Source organism: Hyperoodon ampullatus, assembly GCF_949752795.1.
Source record: "Hyperoodon ampullatus genome assembly, chromosome: 2".
NCBI lineage: Eukaryota > Metazoa > Chordata > Mammalia > Artiodactyla > Ziphiidae > Hyperoodon > Hyperoodon ampullatus.
The window spans coordinates 174,711,318-174,731,486 of NC_136915.1; the positions used below are offsets into that span (position 1 = coordinate 174,711,318).

Here is a 20,169-nt window from a genome sequence, read left to right on the forward strand (position 1 = left end):
TCTGGCTGCTTTTCAGCATAATCAAACTTCAACTGTCCATGCAGGAGACTGTCAATATTGCCAGGTAGAAACAAATACAATTTTTAAACCTCAGTTTGATTTCCCCTTTTACTCAAGGTACTTGTTTTCTTCATCTTATTTTAGATAAAAGGTGCTTTACATTTTTCTTAACGATGAAAAGATGAATAACATAAGAATATTGTGTAATGCAACCAAATCAAAATATACATTGCTGTCTATTTCATCAATTCCACTTTATTAACACATGACCAAGAGTTTGACTGTACTTTCAAAACGGGTACTTACCTATTAGAGAGCAAAACAGTGAGGTGAAGGATAACATCACTACCACCGGACACTGTTGGCTTCATTGCGTGAATATATCTGAGGGCTTGCCTGTGCTCACCCTGACTCATGAAGGCTTCAATAATCTTTGAATGTTGCCATGACACAGGTTTTACAGTAGCTGGGTGAAACAGAAGATCCAAACCACTCTGCAAAAATGACATAAAAACTGGTAAGTACAAATATAATGCTTTGCTTTTAGAAAAAAAAAAAAAGGCAATATACTAAACCTACATAAACCAAGATAAAACCAATTTAAATATATCTGAAAATATCTACTTTAATCCATGATATTGATATATTTTATTTTAAATAAAAGCCTTATCAAAAGCCTCATACTTCTGAGACCTTTTTAAGATAGTATATAGAATCTTTCCATCACCAGTTTCATACATCAATGCCAAATTCTGCCTTCTCTAGTTCACCCAACACACCAACCATATCTTTAACATATCAATCACTATATTTGCACTATTAGTAATAATTTATTTGTTTCCTTCCTTCTTTAGACAGTAAGGAACCTGGGGTTCTAAACTATTTTATCTTTGTACTGCCTAAGATGGTGCTTGGTGAAGGTACTGATTAAATTGAATCCTTAAATTACCTCTGGAAGTAGACTGGTGTCATATCTTTAATATCAAATTTAAATCCAGTTATGTATTTTTTCTAAAATTCTAATAATTTACAAAAGCTTACATTATAAGTGAACTACAGACTTACCTCATAGTCATTATGATCTATCAGCCACAACCCTTGAATAAGTTTAACCTGGCCCCAAGAAATGGCAAAGGCAGTTGGAAATGATTCAATGGAAGTATCCGTTTTGTTTGGAGAGGAATACATAATATCAAGTAGCAAATAAATAGTCTTTAAAAAAGAGGATTAAGGACAATAAACAAAAAGAAAAACTCCTACGTATATATTTGCAATAGGTAGCAACAGAAGATACCAGAAAAAAGGCTTAAGACACTTCTTTAAGTGTTCAGAAAGCCATTATGGATGTCCAGCTACAGAAGTATAGTTTTATTAAACGTGGGTACAGCCAATCCCACAACCGACTTCATTCATTCTCAATAGCAAGTACCACCACAAAGGAGATGATCTAAAGCATACTTTCTTCATGAAGTTAGTAGCTTAGCAAATTTAAGAAAGCTATAGACGAAATTCCAGTTATCCAGCAAAACCTGGCAGCCTTTAAGCAAACACATCACTTATTTTATAAATTATTAATAAAACTACACATTTTGACTAAGAAACTGACATTAGTACAAAAATCTTATTTAAGAGACCACAAGGCTCAAACACAATGCCTAAATAATTTAAGCTAACTTATAATGCATTCATATTCAGCACATGAATTCACCTCAGAGAATGACCACTTGCTAGCAATGTTTTAGAGCAGCTGTCCTTAACTTTGGGAGTGTCTTGGACATATTTGAGAGTCTGATAAAAGCCATGAACCCCATCCCTAGGAAAATAAACTTAAAACAAAATTTTGCATAGATTCAAGGTTAACCACAGACCATCTGAATCCAGCCAACAGGTCCTGGATTAAGAATCTTTCCTTTAAGACAAATCCAAATGTGAAATTGAGATTGGATGAGATGCATAAGGTTCCCACTAGTCTGACACTGAATGATTTTGGTAATACATGAATTATTTGATAAAATTTTAAAGGATACAACAGAATGCTTGCTTGCTTCGGTAATGTTGTCTAGTAGGTATATGTCAAGTAATGCCTATTAAAAAAAAAAATTAGTGCATTGTATATATTCGTTCATCTATGCTCCTTGTTTTCCCGAGCCCGTGCCAGGTATGAAAAATCCCTCCCCAACTTTGGAGACTAAATGATATCATGTTATTGCAAACCTACATGTAGACTAGTAGGAGGATATTTTCCTGTGCCTCCTTCATCCCGTTTCCACAACTTCTCTACTCGATCTCCTAACTGAGAAACCAGTCCATCAATCATCAAGCAATCAGGGTTCCACTTCCCTCTGCAATAAGGGCAACATTAAGGATATTCAGCATTAATGTTAAATTATTATTATCAAAACAATAAGCACCAAACTCTTAAAAGTAATGATCTCAACTATCAAAGGCAGAAGAGATTCGAGGACAGGATCCCACCATGAGAAATCCAGACATCAAGGAAAGTTAGTCAGATAAACCCTGAAGAAGCTTCAAGTTTGGTCATCAGCAAGTCAGTCAGTGAAGGTCAGATTCCAGGGAAGAATGTGGTCTAGCCAGCAAAATGCCTGAGGCTTACTTTTTCCCATCTTGAGCAGACTACCAAAGAGCATGGCAGCTCAGTGTAGAGAAAATAATACTGTAGTTCAATGTCAATATTTTCAGTTTCATCACTTGGACTAGTCTTTTAACCTCATTAATTCCCTGATAATTTATATTACTGAGCACCTACAAGAGGATAAGCAGATATGGACCTTGTCTGTTTCCTCATCTAACATTAATAACAGCAGGAGCAGTTATTAATTACTGAATGAAATTTTCTTATGAGTAAGGCACTGTGAGAGGTACCTTGCATATAATATTTTATTTCATCTTTATATTAACTTTATAATTTATGTGACAAATAGGATTAGAAAGCTTAGCCAACCTGCTCAAGGACATACACTTCGGAAATAACAGATCTAGAAATTTTCAATATGCCTAATAAATCTCCCAAGTCAATGCTCACTATCGTAGATCAGTTACTCTAAAGTACTGGATCCCCCAACTTGCCATGCGCACCCTCATACAGATCTCGAAGTGAGTCTGACACAACAAACCCAGAACCAAGGTTTGTGAATCACTGCTCTAAAGGTTCTAAGCTGTTCTACAATTCTGTCATTCCAACCTGAAGAAGAAGGCTATTTATAATCCCAAAGTAGAGCCAAGGCTCTAAACACTACTCTTTTTTCTTCTATTACTTCTATATATTTATTTCAAAGGAACCAACCTCATATGTATTTAAAGGGAAGGGGGGAGTATGTATTTAAAGAAAAGAGAGATAAAGGAAATAAAGAAAAAAGTGGTTGAAGTGCTGAAATGCAAATAGTAATGGAAAAATAATGTAAAATAACTAACGTGATATATATTTTATGCTTTAATAAACAGTTGCTTCTAGTCTTTTTCTGTGTAAGAATTCTCAGGAAAAATACATGCTTGAAATATAGAATCTCCTCCAATAAATCAATCATGTGGTAAATAGTTTTATTTAGGAAATAATAAATAGTTATTCTCAAGTTCTAAAATAAAGGTGTAACCATTAGGTCAAGGCAAACATTACAACTAAAACAGTAATGCTGGTGACAAATTCATATACTTTACTGAGAATTCCACCCATTTAATCGTTTTATAACATGATGAATTCTGTTCTGAGAAAGCTTTAACTTCTTACACAAGTAACTTCTAAAATAGTTTTTGAAGGTTCTGGATGTACTATACCTTGATGAACGCTCACACCTCTGTCGATGACTGGTGTAGTAGTTCTGAATTACAGGGTAGTTGTAGCATAACCTTGACAACTGCACAGCATCATCTAGATGTTTTTTAAGAGAAGAAAAGCTAGTAATATTTCCAAAATATCCCCCAAATACTTAAGGTTACATCCACTAATATTTTACTATAATTTTGTAATGTTGTTCAATTTGCAGGCTTCTTAAAGTAATAAAAGAACACTGCACACCTTTATTAATAGATGCACAAATGAGAAAACTGAGCCTCTCATAAAAGTCTTATAACAAAAGGATGCTGGCTTAAAACCATGGAAAAGCTATTCTAGAAAATGATTTTACTCCCTTAGGCACAAATGATAATTTAAAAGCAAGCAAGTTCACTATCTGTTCAAGTAAAACTCTAAGAGAATTATGAAAGAATAAGATCAGGGCTTCCCTGGTGGCGCAGTGGTTAAGAATCCGCCTGCCGATGCAGGGGACACGGGTTCGAGTCCTGGTCTGGGAAGATCCCACATGCCACAGAGCAACTGGGCCCGTGAGCCACAGCTACTGAGCCTGTGAGTCTGGAGCCTGTGCTCGGTAACAAGAGAGGCTGCGACAGTGAGAGGCCCGCGCACCGCGGTGAAGAGTGGCCCCCGCTTGCCGCAACTAGAGAAAGCCCTTGTACAGAAACAAAGACCCAACACAGCCATACATACATACATACATACATACATACATACATAAACAAACAAACAAACAAATAAATAAATAGAAGAATAAGATCAACAGTAAGTATGCACAGTGGCAGAAGCACTTCTAGGTCCGTGTATCCTGGAAATGTGAGAAGTTGGAGACTTTGGTTCTAAACAAATATAGTAAGTCAAATTCTCTAATTCTTGGTATTAGATGAGTTATTAGATAAAGAGGGTATTTAACTTATGGCTAATAATATTGGTTAATAACCATATTAAAAGAACCTTTAAGAGAAAAAGATGGACAAATTAGATTATAAAATTCATAGTTCTATGGATCTAAATTATAGCCGGTGATATCATTGAACCAATCTTCAGAAGCCATGTTTCAGCAAGTATTCTTTCCTTTTAACCCAATAAACATGTATGGAACATGTGTATCAGGCATGGGATGAAGCACTGAAGGTACAAAGTAGGGAAGAATGTAAGAAAAGAAGAATACAAGAAAACATAAGTGAGGTGGTATAAGAAAGGAATCCTACAACAACAGAACAACAAAATTATAAAGATTTAAGAATGTTCCAATGTTAATATTTATAGATAAGGTAAATATTTTACCTAAGCCCTCTGGTAAAAGCCCAGAATGAGAGAACCAAAGAACCACTTGTGCATATTGACAGATGAGCTGGGTAACCATACACTTATTGCTTAAATTCATACGACCTGCAAAGAGTAAAAATCTGTTGTTAGCTTTCAATTTATCAACCACAAATGAAAAATAAAAACACTCAATAGTTTTCAAAAAAAGTAACTAATTACTTGGTGATTTTAAGCAATATATATGTATTTTTAAACAAACTTAGTTTGAACAAATAATCTCCAAAATGCTAAACTAACTCATTGACTAAAATAGACACTTTAGGTAAGTATGCTTCTATATTAGCTATACTTCCATTTATCTAATTTCAGTAGTCAGATATTTACATTAAAACAAACTAGCACAGTATCATTCTACAGGCTGTTCAAACCAGGCCTTTAGATGAAACTGGCTATTTTGTTTAAATGGCAAAACAGAGGAGAAAAATTACAATGACCAACTCTGTGAATAAAACCTTACATATAATTTAAAAATCTGAAATTCTACCATTAGTACACTATCTTAACAATCCTTAATCCCCAAATTTCCCAACCTTATTTAATCATCGGCTTATGGCACATCTAATAACATTTTGCAGCTTTTCATTAAAAAAAAAAAAAAAAAAAATTCCAGCATTTGAGAAATGATGGCCTGTTTGCCCAGTAATCCATCTAATACATAGGAAATGTATTCTTTCTCAAAGTCAAGAAGTAAAAGTCAATGAAACACTCGTTTATATAAGACAAAAAGCACACCTCTCTCGGTGATCTCTTGGGCCTCAGCTGTAAAACAGCTTAAGACTATATTAAGGTTGCTAAGAAGTAAATGGCACTGCTGGAGAGACTGTATAGTTTGTGGATCGATGAAACGACACGAACCATCAAATAATGGCGCACCTTTCAAGGATAAAATGTAAGATTAGTTTTGACACAGTACATCTGAATTAACTAAAGTCACAAATGCAACACATATCAAATTCCTATTAACCAGAGAATTATTCTATATGAGATCTACAAAGACAAGCTTCAAATGACAGATACCCTCAAGGAATCTAGAAGGGCAGATACAAATACAAATTTTTATTTTTTAAAAATGTAGAATGAGACTTCTCTGGTGGTGCAGTGGTTAAGAATCCGCCTGCCAATGCAGGGGACAAGGGTTCGAGCCCTGGTCCGGGAAGATCCCACATGCCGCAGAGCAACTAAGCCCGTGTGCCACAACTGAGCCTGCGCTGTAAAGCCCGCAAGCCACAACTACTGAAGCCCGCGCGCCCAGAGCCCATGCTCCGCAAGAGAAGCCACCGCAACGAGAAGCCCCCACTCGCTGCAACTAGAGAAAGCCCGCGCGCAGTGACGAAGACCCAATGCAGCCAAAAATAATAATAATAATAATAAATAATAATAAAATAAAAATGTAGAATGAGGTAAGCAATAGATGAGCTCAGAGGAAAGTGACATAGATTCAACTTCAGCTTCACTAGAAATCAGTTATATTCATTAAATGCTTCTCCTTCAAATAAATCTCTTATATCAGATCTTTGTTTTATTTATTTATTTATTTATTTATTGCGTTACGCGGGCCTCTCACTGTTGTGGCCTCTCCCGTTGCGGAGCACAGGCTCCGGACGCGCAGGCTCAGCGGCCATGGCTCACGGGCCCAGCCGCTCCGCGGCATGTGGGATCTTCCCGGACCGGGGCACGAACCCGTGTCCCGTGCATCGGCAGGCGGCCTTCTCAACCACTGCGCCACCAGGGAAGCCCTATATCAGATCTTTTATGTACTATGTTGTTTTGTGATTATTATTTGATAAGAACTCTTTCTTTCACCGCCAGTCTTCAAAAGTGAGACAATGGGGCTTCCCTGGTGGCGCAGTGGTCGAGAGTCTGCCTGCCGATGCAGGGGACACGGGTTCGTGCCCCAGTCCGGGAAGATCCCACATGCCGCGGAGCGGCTGGGCCCGTGAGCCATGGCCGCTGAGCCTGCGCGTCCGGAGCCTGTGCTCCGCAACGGGAGAGGCCACAACAGTGAGAAGCCCGCGTACCGCAAAAAAAAAAAAAAAAAGTGAGACAATGAAATTAAGACTCAGATAGAGACCTATTACAATATAATTGCATGCTTCCTACAATGAATGCACTGTAGACTCGGTTGTCCTCTCATTTCAAACTCAAGGTTGAGTTTACAAATGCACTTTTGGGGGCTTCCCTGGTGGCGCAGTGGTTGGGCGTCCGCCTGCCGATGCAGGGGACACTGGTTCGAGCCCTGGTCTGGGAGGGTCCCACATGCCGCGGAGCGGTTTGGCCCGTGAGCCATGGCTGCTGAGTCTGGGCTTCCGGAGCCTGTGCTCCACAACGAGAGAGGCCACAACAGTGAGAGGCCCACGTACCACAAAAAAAAAAAAAAAAAAAAAAAAAAAAAAAAAAACAAATGCACTTTTGGGAGAAGCTATTTTAGCAGCTATTGGTTACACTGTTTTAGATAAGATTTAATTACATTAATAATTATGTGTGATTTGACCAGAAAACAAATACCTTAATTCTGAATACTTCCTCAAATCATTTGCTTTACTTCCAGTACATTTAAAAAACTATTATGCTTTGTATTTTAATTATTCTTAGTTAAAAAAAAAAATTAACCAGTAATAAAGCTCAAAGCAGTAATAATAATGGTTGAGCTACCAAGTTCAACCCTGAAACACCACATTATGCTCAAAGCATAATAAAAGCATACAATTTATGAATTGAGTTGAATTTTTTTTTTTGGCCATGCCACATGGCTTGGGGGATCTTAGTTCCCTGACCAGGGATCAAACTCAGGCCCCCACAGTGAAAGCACTGAGTCCTAACCACTGGACCACCAGGGAATTCCCAAGTTGAATTTTTTTTACATAACTTACATAATCAGCCCTGAAAACATTTTCCTCTCAAAAAAAATTTTTTTTCACCCTGATTCTGAATTATCAGGTGTTCCACACTTCAAATGTACAATGATTACTGAAATATTTAAAATTACTTATTTCATGTTTACAATTTCATTTAAGTACACCCTAAAAATACTATATAGAACCCCATGTACTCCTATCAAATTCTGTTGTTTTAAAAATCCTCTACTAAGAATAACTTTTTAAATAAGTCCAATTTGTTCATTCATCATGACATAATAATACTAATAACAAATACATATATACTTCTAAATAAACTTAAATTTTACTTTCATGTACAGGGCAATCATATATTACCTTTAACATTATTTTTGCACTAGTTGGGCATAATGGGTTTTTAATATTCACAGAATACAAGAAAACTCAAAGTGTACAATTCACTAATAAACAAGACTAGATAATGACTAATGACATCTGTTAGTAGAAGACAGGTGATTGAGTTTTTGCCCTGCTATTTAGCTTCATAAATATTTTAAATGGAAAATGAATAAAGCTCAGAAGTTAACTGGCATATTCTCTTTACTCCATCATTAGCATATTTTATAAATTAAGTGCCTAAGATCAAAAGATAATTAAGCTATAATTCTGAAACTTGCTATTGTGGACATATCTAACATGCTGCCAATTTAAATGATCTGCTGAATTTAAGGAGAGTCCATCTCAAATTATCCATGATGACTGCAAAGGATTACATGAATAAGTAATATGAAATTGACATTTTTCAACGTGGGATTTTTTTTTGTTTTATTAAAGCTAATACATGCTCATTTAAAAAATAAAAAAATAAACAAAAAAAAATAAACGATCTGTTGAAAAACCTTGTCACACTAATGTAAAAAGAAATAGTTTCCTTCTGGGACTTCTTTAAAGAGTTTGCAACTTCAAAATGAGTAAAAATTATTATTGTTATATATTCAAAACATAAACCAAGATTAGTTTTTTAATATACTACTTACATAGTCTGTCAAATTCCTCTTTTGTGAGAACCACTTTATTCCATGTCCATTCAAGAACAAAGTGCAAATTAGCAGCAGAATTTGGTTGTTCTTTTTTGTAAATATGAAAGGGAAAAATAGAGAGTGATTATTAATTACAAAAAAAAAAAAATTAGAAACTTTTCAGTGGAGAAACCTGAGAGAAACCACCCTAACCAAGTGAGCGACCTTAACATCAACATTAATGGAGACAAACTGGTAACATGTACCTTCAGGGTAATACTTCAGGGAGCACATCAATTTATGTAACACTGCTATAAAACTGTAAAATGTGAATCTAATCATGAGGAAAGATCAACAAACACAAACTGATAGGCAGGCTACAAAATAATACTGCCCATATTGTTTAAAAATGTAAATTGCTTCAAAGACAATGGCTTAAGAATTATACAAGATTAAGAGAGAGATAAAAAGACCTGAAAACTAAATACAAAATACATTCTGGATTGGATTCTGAATTCCCCCTCCCTAAAAATGTTACAAAGGACATTAGGGCTATTAGTGAGATTCCAATAAGGTCTACAGATTAGACAACAGCATGCATCAGTATTAGCTTTCTTGATTTTTATAACTAAAAAGTGTTTTTTTAAGTGAATATCCTCGTTCTTAGAAGGAATATATTGAAGTATTTCAGTAAAGAAGCATGATGCCTTCAACTTATTCTCAAATGGTCAGAACAAAAACAGTGTGTGTGTGTGTGTGAAGTGTGTGTTTATAAAGAGAGCAATACACACAACTTGAATGAATCCCCAGAAAATTTTTCTGAGTGAAAAAGAGCCAATCCTAAAAGGTTACGTACTGTAGGATTCCATTTATGAACATTTTTGAAATGACAGAATTATAGAAATAGACAATAAATGAATGGGTGCCAGGCATTAAGAATGGGGTGGTGGCCGGGGGTAGTAGGTATGGCTATGAAAGGGCAACAAGAGAGGTCCTGGGTGTGATATAATATTAGAGACTTGCCAGATCTTATCATTCATGGGGGTAAGGGTACACTGTACATGTCTTACAACTGCACGTGAACCTACAATTATCTCAAAATAAAGTTTAACTTAACTCCCCGCAAAACAGTGAATTGACAGTTTTAAAAATACGAAAGTAGTTTTAAATCATAATCATAATCTTAATCATAATCTTACCTTCTGTTATCCACCTTCTGATACATCCAGTCAAAAGTCCCAGAGAACTTGTCTGGATTGCTGCTGACAATATAGCTTCTAACTGTTCTTCCTAAACCATGTGTTAAAAAAAAAAAAGAAAAGAAAAAGAAAAGAAAGGATATGTGATCAGAGACAGAGGCAGCAAGTTCTAGTTCAGAACACAAATTTTAAAAGGATTAAAAATCATTACGATTCACTAGGATGGCTATACACAAGGTAACAAGCATTGGTGATGGTGCAGAAAATCCTCATACACTGCTGGTGGGAATGTAAAATGGGACAGCCACTTTGGTCTGGCAGTTCCTCAAAATCTTAAACACAGAGTTAACAAATGACCCAGCAATTCCACACCTAGGTACACACGCAGGAGATATAAAAACACATGTCCACACAAAAAGTGTATATGAAGCAGCATTATTCATAACAGCCAAAAATGAGAATAACCAAAATGCCCTTCAACTGAAGAATGGATAAATAAAATGTAGTATATCGCACAGTGGAATATTACACAGCCAGAAAATGGGATAAAGTACTGATACATGCTCCAACATGGAGGAACCTTGAAAAACACTGTGCCAAGTCAAAGAAGTCAGTCACAAAAGGCCACATATTATTTGATTCCATTTGTATGAAATGTCTAGTACAAGTAAATCTATAGACAGAGAGTAGATTAGTAGTTACCAAAGGCTAGGAGAGAGAAGGGAGGAAAAGGAATTGACTGCTAATGGGTATGGGGTTGGGGGAAGGTGATAAAAATGCTCTAAAATTTAATGTTGGGATAGTTGTACAACTCCATAAATATACTAAAAACCACTGAACTGAATGGTATATGAATTAAATCTCAACAACACTGTTTTTTAAAAAAGCATTATACATCTCGTTTAAGAATCTATGAATTTCATTCACTACAGCAGCAAAGACTTTTTTAAAAAGGAATCATATGAATAGATAAGTTAAACAGGAAGAGGGAGCTACAATATGATAAAGATTCTCCAAAACTAAAAACAGCATGATTCTAAATGGAGATTCATCAGAACAATTTACATTAAAATCAGGGACAAAACAAGGATGTCTGCTAGTACAATTATTTTTCTATGGTTTGTAGAGGTTCTACCAAATGCCATGAGAAAATAAAGTAATAAACAAAAATGGGGGGGGGCGCGGAAAGCCTTTTTTTTTTTTTTTTTTTTGCGGAAAGCCTATATTTGCTGATGGTTGCATACCTTGAAAATCTAAGAGATTCTAATTTAGTTAAGTAGATACCAAATGAATATACAAAAATCAACTCCATCTAGAAATGAATATAGGGAAAATGGCCTACTCATAAAAATACTACAAAACACTTAGGGATAAAAATAGAAAGAAACCCACTAGAAAATAATCATAAACTCTTACTGATAGATGTAAAACAAACCCTAAATAATTGGAAAGATATACCATTTATACTTAGATGATTATAAAAATGCCAATTCTCCCCCAAATTAACATGTGAATATAATAAAATTCCCAGAAGAATTCCAACAGGAGCACTGGATAAAACCATCTTATAATTAATAAAAAAGAACTGCCTATGAACTTCCAAAAATTATAGATTAAAAAGAGACTGCATTACCAAATATCAAAGCAGTATATTAAAATGGTATAGAAATAGGTAACTAGATTTATGAAATAAGATAAAAACCTGGAAATAGAACCCAGTAGATATGGACATATAATATCAGATAAAGGTGGTATTTCAGAAGCATGATAAAAGGATATTATGGGTCCTGTTTCACAAATGATATAGCACAGCTGGACTAATCATCTGGCAAAAAGAAAAATGTACCTTTACCTTATATGACACACAAAAATGAATTATAGCCTTGCAGGAACTGGAATCTTCACTAAGAGGCTTTCACAAGACACTTGTTTCTATGGAGCAGTGGTTCTCAAACCATCACAAATCACCTCAAGGGCTTATTAAAATACGGACTGCTGGGCTCTACTCTTGGAGTTTCTGATTCAGTAGCTCTAGGGCAGGAACCAAGAACTTGCATTTCTAACTTGCATTTCTAAGTTCCCAGGGAAGCTGATATTGGGAACCCTAATTTGTGGCTAACTGTGAGAGTCACCTAAGTCAAGATGGTTTCCACTCATGTGGTCTCATTCTCTTGCACCTATGCTGTTCTCTCTGGGGGCTAGAAAATGGCCCCTCGACTGTGTTAATGACTTTCTACTCATGACATGCCTGATGCAGCCATGATGTGTTTCCTAGCCTATAGACCTGGTGGCAAGTTAGGCCTATTGGGTCCTGCAGGTATGAATTTCAAGCCAAACCCAAGAACCACAACTACTGACTTGCAGAATTGGCATTATACTACTTAATCTACTTTTTTAGAAATTATCTAATAGATTTTTGTTATAATAGAAAGCTGATAACATGTGATCCAAAAGAAACAACAGAGTTAAAAATCTCTCACCTGACTTAAACTGGAAGGTTGAATATCAATAAGTCTTGGTGAGAGAAGGCCAGCCGCAAGACATCGATTGTAACTATCAGGAATGACTTCATTGAGAGATGGTCCTGATTTCTTTAAAAAAGTCAAAGTCTATAATAGATTGATTAATATCAGTCACTATTCAATTCAAATAATCAAATTTAAGAATAACTAATAAACTTATCACCCTACTTTACACTTAACATTTTGAATAAAACTAAAGGGCACTGAATGAAAATTGTGGAAGACTACATTTCTGTACTTCTTGCAGGGAAAAGTGCTTATAGGTTCTTGAGGTAACCAATGCTTGCTAGTTACAAATAATACTACTGATAAGGGTATTTTAAGTTGTTTACATGTAAGGTAACCCTGTTACCTTCTATAAAGCTGACAGACTTGGTAACAGATCTTAACAAACTTAATACACAAAAGAAAAATCTTGCAGTTTATTCCTCTTGGTCTAATGTGAAAGAGATCTGATATGAAGTATAAGTATGGCATTCATCCACATCTAGCTGATTATCATTTAAAGGGTCTGCCACTTTGTGTTTTCCTGGAAAAGTATTTTCAACATACAGTCATAACCCACTCTGGGCCAGTCACTGTGCCACGGTGCTAGGTACCTTCTTTGTATTGCTTCATTTACCCATAAGCTTTCTGAGAAGGGAGAGAATTAAGAGGATGGATAAAAAGGGATGCAGTAAAGCACTGATTTACTTTTGCCTGGGGTTCAGGAGCTAACATCCATATAAAGCTGCTAAAAACATCCCAATACCTTAGAACCTAGAAGGTTGCCATCAGTAACTGATGTTACTAGCTGCTAATCTCATAAACCTAGCAGAAGCTACCTTTTAAGACAATACAATAGTTTATATAAATAACACTAAGTAAAGTTTAAATCCATGATCTGACTTCAGTTCAAGAAGAAACACTCTGTCCAAATTGTCATTTGTTACCTACCTCCTTCTGAAAACCACTACAAGTTATATGAACAACTCCTGAGTTTAACAAACAAGTGGCATCTAAAAAAAAAAAAAAAAAAAAGATTAAACAAAATCCACTTACATATTATATTTGGGATGGTATTAATACAATAAAATTTATCCTAATAACAGATTCTTAGACAAGGTATGGAATTACTACATACAATAAATTTTTAAGTAATTTGTCCACATATTTCTATCCTAGGAAGATACCAAACCTTATCACAAGTGCACTTAATATGAAAGTTAATATCTTTTCTAGCAAATTCAAAATAGTGATAATTTCTCTATAAAACATATAAACACTAAACTTCTTGTGTGCATGTATCAAGTTAACTTCCTAACTTATCCATATATTAACTAATAACAATGAGAAATGAACTATACACACACATACACACAGCACAAATACAAACACATACTCTTGCATGTTATTTTTCTCAAAAGGTAATGTTAAAGAAATACATACCAAAGTTGTAAGTACTTGGGTTAAAAAACTGCTCAGGAGGTGGATAAGAAGGAGGAACTCCTCGACTTAAACTTCTCTCATGTACTAATATATCCAAGATGTAATGTGAAGAAGTCCTACTTACAACAGAATCCAGTGACCACAACGCAAAATAAGAGCAATTATGTAGATATTCTCCTGATCTAAAAGAAAATTTTACACAATTATCAAGTCAATGAACTGCTACACATAAAAATTCCTATATATGTATATATAAATACATACATATATACATAGAGAGAGAGAGAAAAATCATACCTTAACGAATCTGGCATTTGTGCATGATACCAACGATTTATGTCGAAAAGCCCCAAATATATAGAAGGCTTTCCCTGTCCATATATATTCACCTGCCAGGTAAAGACTGAAACACTGGTGTCAGGAGACAGAGCTAAAAGAAAAGAAGATAACTTTTAAAAATAGAATAAATAATCTCAAAATAAATCCCCCAAATAAAGAGCAAGACTTTCTCATAAATTAAGAGGCTTAATTCATATTTGATTTGATTTGTCAAGACACATTTCTATCATTTATTCTATAAGAAGAGATTCATTCACTTGTATGTTGACTGTTTTTCTATTTCAAGAAGACCTTATTAAAAAGTACTCATTGGGGGCTGGGCTTCCCTGGTGGCGCAGTGGTTGAGAGTCTGCCTGCCGATGCAGGGGACACGGGTTCGTGCCCCAGTCCGGGAAGATCCCACATGCCGCGGAGCGGCTGGGCCCGTGAGCCATGGCCGCTGAGCCTGTGCATCCGGAGCCTGTGCTCCGCAACGGGAGAGGCCACAACAGTGAGAGGCCCGCATACCGCAAAAAAAAAAAAAAGAGTACTCATTGGCAACTTTGAGGTATTGTAGGTAGAAAAGTAGAAAACGATTTGAATGAAAATTCTCCCATCAATATGTCATTGCTACCAGAGAATATCAATACTTAAAATGGATGCCTTTAGGCTTTAGGGCTTAATTCTTTAGAAGAATTCTAGTTGAGAAGGATTGATCCAGCTATATGGTAACGGGTGGGGTGGGGGGACATAGGTACCTGGATGGTGGCTGGCCTAGAAGGATAGGAACAAAGTTAAGAGATCAATAGAAGGAAAAAGGAAAGTAAAAATCTGAGGCACAACTAACAGGCAATATAAAAAAGAAGATGTGGGGCTTCCCTGGTGGCGCAGTGGTTGAGAGTCCGTCTGCCGATGCGGGGGACATGGGTTTGTGCCCAGGTCCGGGAGGATCCCACATGCCGTGGAGCAGCTGGGCCCGTGAGCCATGGCTGCTGAGCCTGCGCGTCCGGAGCCTGTGCTCCGCAACGGGAGAGGCCACAACAGTGAGAGGCCCACGTACCGCAAAAAAAAAAAAAAAGAAGATGTGAGTAGGGAATAAGAGACAGGGTTTGATAAGTTCTGTTTTGACATGTTTAGTTGGATGTGAAGAATGGATCACAAATATAGATGTGGGGACTAGGACAGAGGCAATCTCTGGAATGAATGAGCTAACCATGAGAATGAATTCCAATAAGAACGAACAAAATCAGGGCCCCACTGAGCATTCCCAGAACTAAACAAACCTATCCCATTATCACATTCAATCCTCACAACCGACCCGTTGCAGAAGGTATAAATGTATTATTCCACTCACAGGTAAGGAAACAAGAGGCTCAGTTACAAATGTTAAATAATTTATGAAAGGTTACAACTAGTGACAGAGCTGGGACTTGAATCCACGTTGGTTGGATTCTAAGATCTATGCAGTTTTCACTATGCCAGGATGTTTACCAGGAAGAAGGAATGACACTAAAGGAGACAAAAAATTCAAGGCAACCAAAGCATGTTTGCCGTATACGTCTCAAAAAATACAGAGGTAAACATTATTCAGAGACTATTCATACTAGTTACAACTAGAGACCTTTTTTTGTATGTCTGTCTGTTTTGAGAGCTGGATCAAAATACAAGGGTTCCTCATTTTCTTAATCTATTCAATTCTTGAGTTCTACACATGGCAATCTGGAGAGCAAGACATACCTCATATCTCATACAGACCTGAATAAATTCCACAATTAGTATTCCAATGAACTACAGAAAACAATACCTGTCATATATCTTAAATCAAGATAAATCTTAAATCAAGTATTCACATGATATATAATAAGAGTATTTTTAACCAACCTTCATTCATGCCTTCCTCCCTGTCACCATGAGATCGAAATTTCTCTACAGTTTGGCATCCCAACAGTTTGGTATTACCAGTCTGGCCCCTCAAAGGAAACATGCCACCTGTGAGGTCCAGTGTATATCTTTCTTCACAGTACTCTAACCCCTGAAATAGAAAATGTACAGCAATCTATATCCTAATAGGATTCTAGGAAAAAGTCATTCTAAAATTAAATGTTCTCCAAAAGAGTTTTCTTACAATACAAAGAAAACAAAAAAGTTAAAAGACAGAAGGTGAAGAACAAATTATTGAAAAGTGTTCTAAAATTTTATATAGCATAAAACACAAATAAAGACTAAATTTAGTCTCTCAAAAATAATTACCAAGAAATCTTCTAACGCTGTTACTGAACACGGGAACCTTCATGCACTACTGGTTGGGGGGTAAACTGGACCTAAGCATTAAAATTATATATACGTACACTCTAGACCAGCAAACCTACTTCTGTGTTTTCACTGAAGTTCTTGCTCTAAAACAGTAGTTCTTAAATTTTTGTTCGCTGATCCCTGTAACTATCTGACAAAAGCTATGAATTTTTCCCCAGAAAAATGCATACAGTTGTCCCTTGCTGTCCGTGGGGAACTGGTTCCAGGACCCCCTTCAGATACCAAAATCTGTGGATGCTCAAGTCCTTCATATAAAATGGAGTAATGTTTACATATAACCTACGCACAGCCTCCCATATACTTTCAATCATTTCTAGATTACTTATAATACCTAATACAATGTGAATGCTACGTAAATAGTTGCTGTGGCACGGAAAACTCAAGTTTCGCTTTTTGGAACCCTCTGGAATTTCCCTCCCCACCCCACCCCGCATATTTCTGATCCGAGATTGGGTGAATCCACAGATGTGGAACTGGAGGACTGGGGGGACAGGGGGAGGGACAACACGGACACTGTGATCATAAAGATGCCACACATAATTCAGGGGCTTCACAAATTCCCTAAAACCCAACCACATACCCTCAAACACTAGGTTAAGAAAGCCTGTTCTAGAGAAGTTAATGTGATGGCTAACCAAATATGGCTATTAGCAGCACCCCACTATTTCCTCAAGAATTCAGCCAGAAAAATAGTCATCTAAAACGCTAGATGCATTTACCCTCTTTTACAATTGCAAGCAACAAAACTATAAAGTCACCCCATGGCTTACTGCTTGCTATCTTAGAGCAAGAAAGTGGGGTTATTTTTCCTGGCTACCAATTAGGCCACAAGTTTGTCTTGTCTAATCCCCTCATTTTAGAGGAAAATGACACCCGAAGATTTTAAGATTGCTACCTTGGTAAAATTCCAGTCTCCTGATCCCTAATCTAATACTTTTTACATTATATTACGAATACAGTATTAACTTGAATAGAAGAATAACATTTCAATATCTCACTACCTTAAAACAAAGACTTAAAACAGGCAAACAATGAACAAAATGGTACTCTGAACCCATACTACCATTACCATTTACCTCATATAAAATTTGTCCTGATGCCAAACACTTTCTGTCACCAAAGGCCAGCTGAAGCAGATGCAAACTCAAAACATCCCCTTCACTGAAAGAAACAGAAATTAGCTGAGGAGAAATACTGAATATCATATTAATGCATTAAACACCTTTTATTGTCCAAATAAATTTTATCTGCATACAGTATTGAGTGCATGTGACAAAACTGAGGTCACTGTAAAGAATTTAGTTTTACTTCGTTGTTTTCACAAAATGTAATCCTTTGAAATAATAACTGATTTAATTCTTTATTGATTCTAATTAACTAAAGCTTATGTGGTTTGCATATTTTAGGTGACATCTTATGTGGCTGAGACTATAACTCTTTACCCAATATTCCTTCTCCCTTTCTTTAATAGGTGTGCTTTACTTAGGCAATATTGGAAGAAAAAATAAATGGGATATAAAAATTGTTCAGATAAACGTCCCTTCTCATTCACCACATGAAGCCTTCACAAGGCACATTACTCAAGCTGCTGCCAGCCCACATTACACTCAGATGGATGGAAATACGGATTTCACTTAATGAGGAATATCCCAATAGCTGTCTCTATATTTTTATTTCTATTTTCCTCCAGGATTGACAAAGTGACAAATCAATTCTTCCTTCACTGACTTACTCACTAAAGCATTAAGACAAAACCTCAAAGTGAGGACATCTAACACAAAAACCCAAGTTGACCACAATTCATGTACAGACTTGGGAAGAGAAAGTATTAGGAGCAGTTATCAAATCATGTCATTTATACCACAGACTTAACTGTTTCATTGATCATCAAAGAAAGTACTAAACACCAATGAAAAATAAGAGAAAATCAGTACTTGCACTGTCCTAGCATTGCAAATGAACAAGCTTAACCAGTTTGAAATTAAATTGAAAGGAAAGATTTCTCACAACCTATAGCTGGAATAAAATTAAAGCTTATGAAAGATGGAAAAATTAACTGAATTAACCCTAGGAATATACTGCAAAAGGCAAGTAGAGGGACTAGAGAACACAGTACAGATACATAAAAATGAGAGAGGCATACACAACAAAGAGAAAAAAGGAATGAGATTATAAAAGAGAAAAAATGTTCTTATGAGAGAACATAGAAGGCCATAAAAACTGCCTAAGGAATAAGAGGTTGCCTACTCATGTGTATTGGCTTACTCTCTGAAATAACACCTAAACAGGTCAAGTAAGCACAATTTCTTCTTACTGATATCTCAGAATTACTCAAACACGCAGAAATAATCATTTACCTTTTAAAGTCATTTCAACTACCACTTTCTAATTCACTGAATTTATGTCGCTTTCACTAAAAAGAGACAACACAGTACAAAGCTTTGCAAAAGAAATTAACTGCTACTCCATTCCTGACAAATATTTAAAAGCACATGTATCACACTTACCTATCTTGTGTAGACTGAACAGCCCACAAGTAACAGCAATTACGAGGATCATTCTCAGGTTCTTGAAAAGTGACAGCATATACAGGAACTCTTCCACCTTCCAGCTGTGTGTAGTATCTATAATAGGCACAAAAATCAGTACACTTCATACTTTTAAGTTATAATTTCGTGAAAAGGAAGAAGATGCCTCATGTAAGAATTTGGGTTAGAGCAACTGCTGTTCATACAATCATCTTATCTTCAAAAATACACAGGGTACAAGACATCAAGAAAATGAGCATGGCACCCCATCTCCCAGGTAGAACTGGGAAGGGTTAAAATTACTAAAGTACATGCATATACACATGTGTGAACTAGTCCTTCCAGGCGTGTAAACGTATGCCACGATGTACTGTTCCCCAATAATAGGTACGCTAGAAAGAGATGAAATAGTGCCACAACACTCTATTTCAGCTGCTTGGGTTTAGAGTCAATTTCCCCATTACGACAACAGAATGAGTTAGAATCTGAAGAGTTCTCACAAACCCTTTGGAAAAGCATGATCAGTGAAGGATGATAGTGCTAAAGAAAACACTGTAAAAGTCAGGTTCTCCAGGCACTCCTTTGGGAGCTATGCAAAAACAAGAGTTGAATCAAAAAAGAGAGTTGAGATGGACTTCCCATAGGGAGCTACTAGGCAATAGCATTGCCACTTCATCACTGGCACTTTGCAGAAAAATTTGACTTTGAGGAAGTGCAAGGACCGTCAATGTTTACTTAAGGGGCTAGTAACACTCTAATATCATCAAAGAACCCAACAGTAAAAAATGGGTATAGATGAGAATCTTTTTATTTTCTACCTCTCTCTTTTTCCTTCACTTCAAACTTGGCAAATATTATAACCAAACACAGC

At 36.2% G+C, this 20,169-nt stretch overlaps 1 protein-coding gene across 1 annotated transcript in view; it reads right to left on the bottom strand.

Annotated features, from left to right (window-relative positions):
• AHCTF1 (AT-hook containing transcription factor 1) overlaps nt 1–20,169 on the bottom strand; it is a 71,920-nt gene that overhangs the window by 40,061 nt on the left and 11,690 nt on the right. Inside the window, exons 5-20 of the mRNA XM_079696316.1 lie at nt 19,278–19,394; nt 17,847–17,931; nt 16,339–16,489; nt 14,437–14,569; nt 14,140–14,321; nt 13,648–13,709; nt 12,670–12,798; nt 10,190–10,280; nt 9,009–9,098; nt 5,870–6,010; nt 5,096–5,200; nt 3,793–3,886; nt 2,219–2,342; nt 2,028–2,084; nt 1,066–1,212; nt 307–494 (exon numbers count right to left, since the gene is read on the bottom strand). Of these exons, the coding sequence (XP_079552442.1) occupies nt 307–494; nt 1,066–1,212; nt 2,028–2,084; nt 2,219–2,342; nt 3,793–3,886; nt 5,096–5,200; nt 5,870–6,010; nt 9,009–9,098; nt 10,190–10,280; nt 12,670–12,798; nt 13,648–13,709; nt 14,140–14,321; nt 14,437–14,569; nt 16,339–16,489; nt 17,847–17,931; nt 19,278–19,394 (1,896 nt within the window). The remainder of the gene's footprint in view (nt 1–306; nt 495–1,065; nt 1,213–2,027; nt 2,085–2,218; nt 2,343–3,792; nt 3,887–5,095; nt 5,201–5,869; nt 6,011–9,008; nt 9,099–10,189; nt 10,281–12,669; nt 12,799–13,647; nt 13,710–14,139; nt 14,322–14,436; nt 14,570–16,338; nt 16,490–17,846; nt 17,932–19,277; nt 19,395–20,169) is intronic.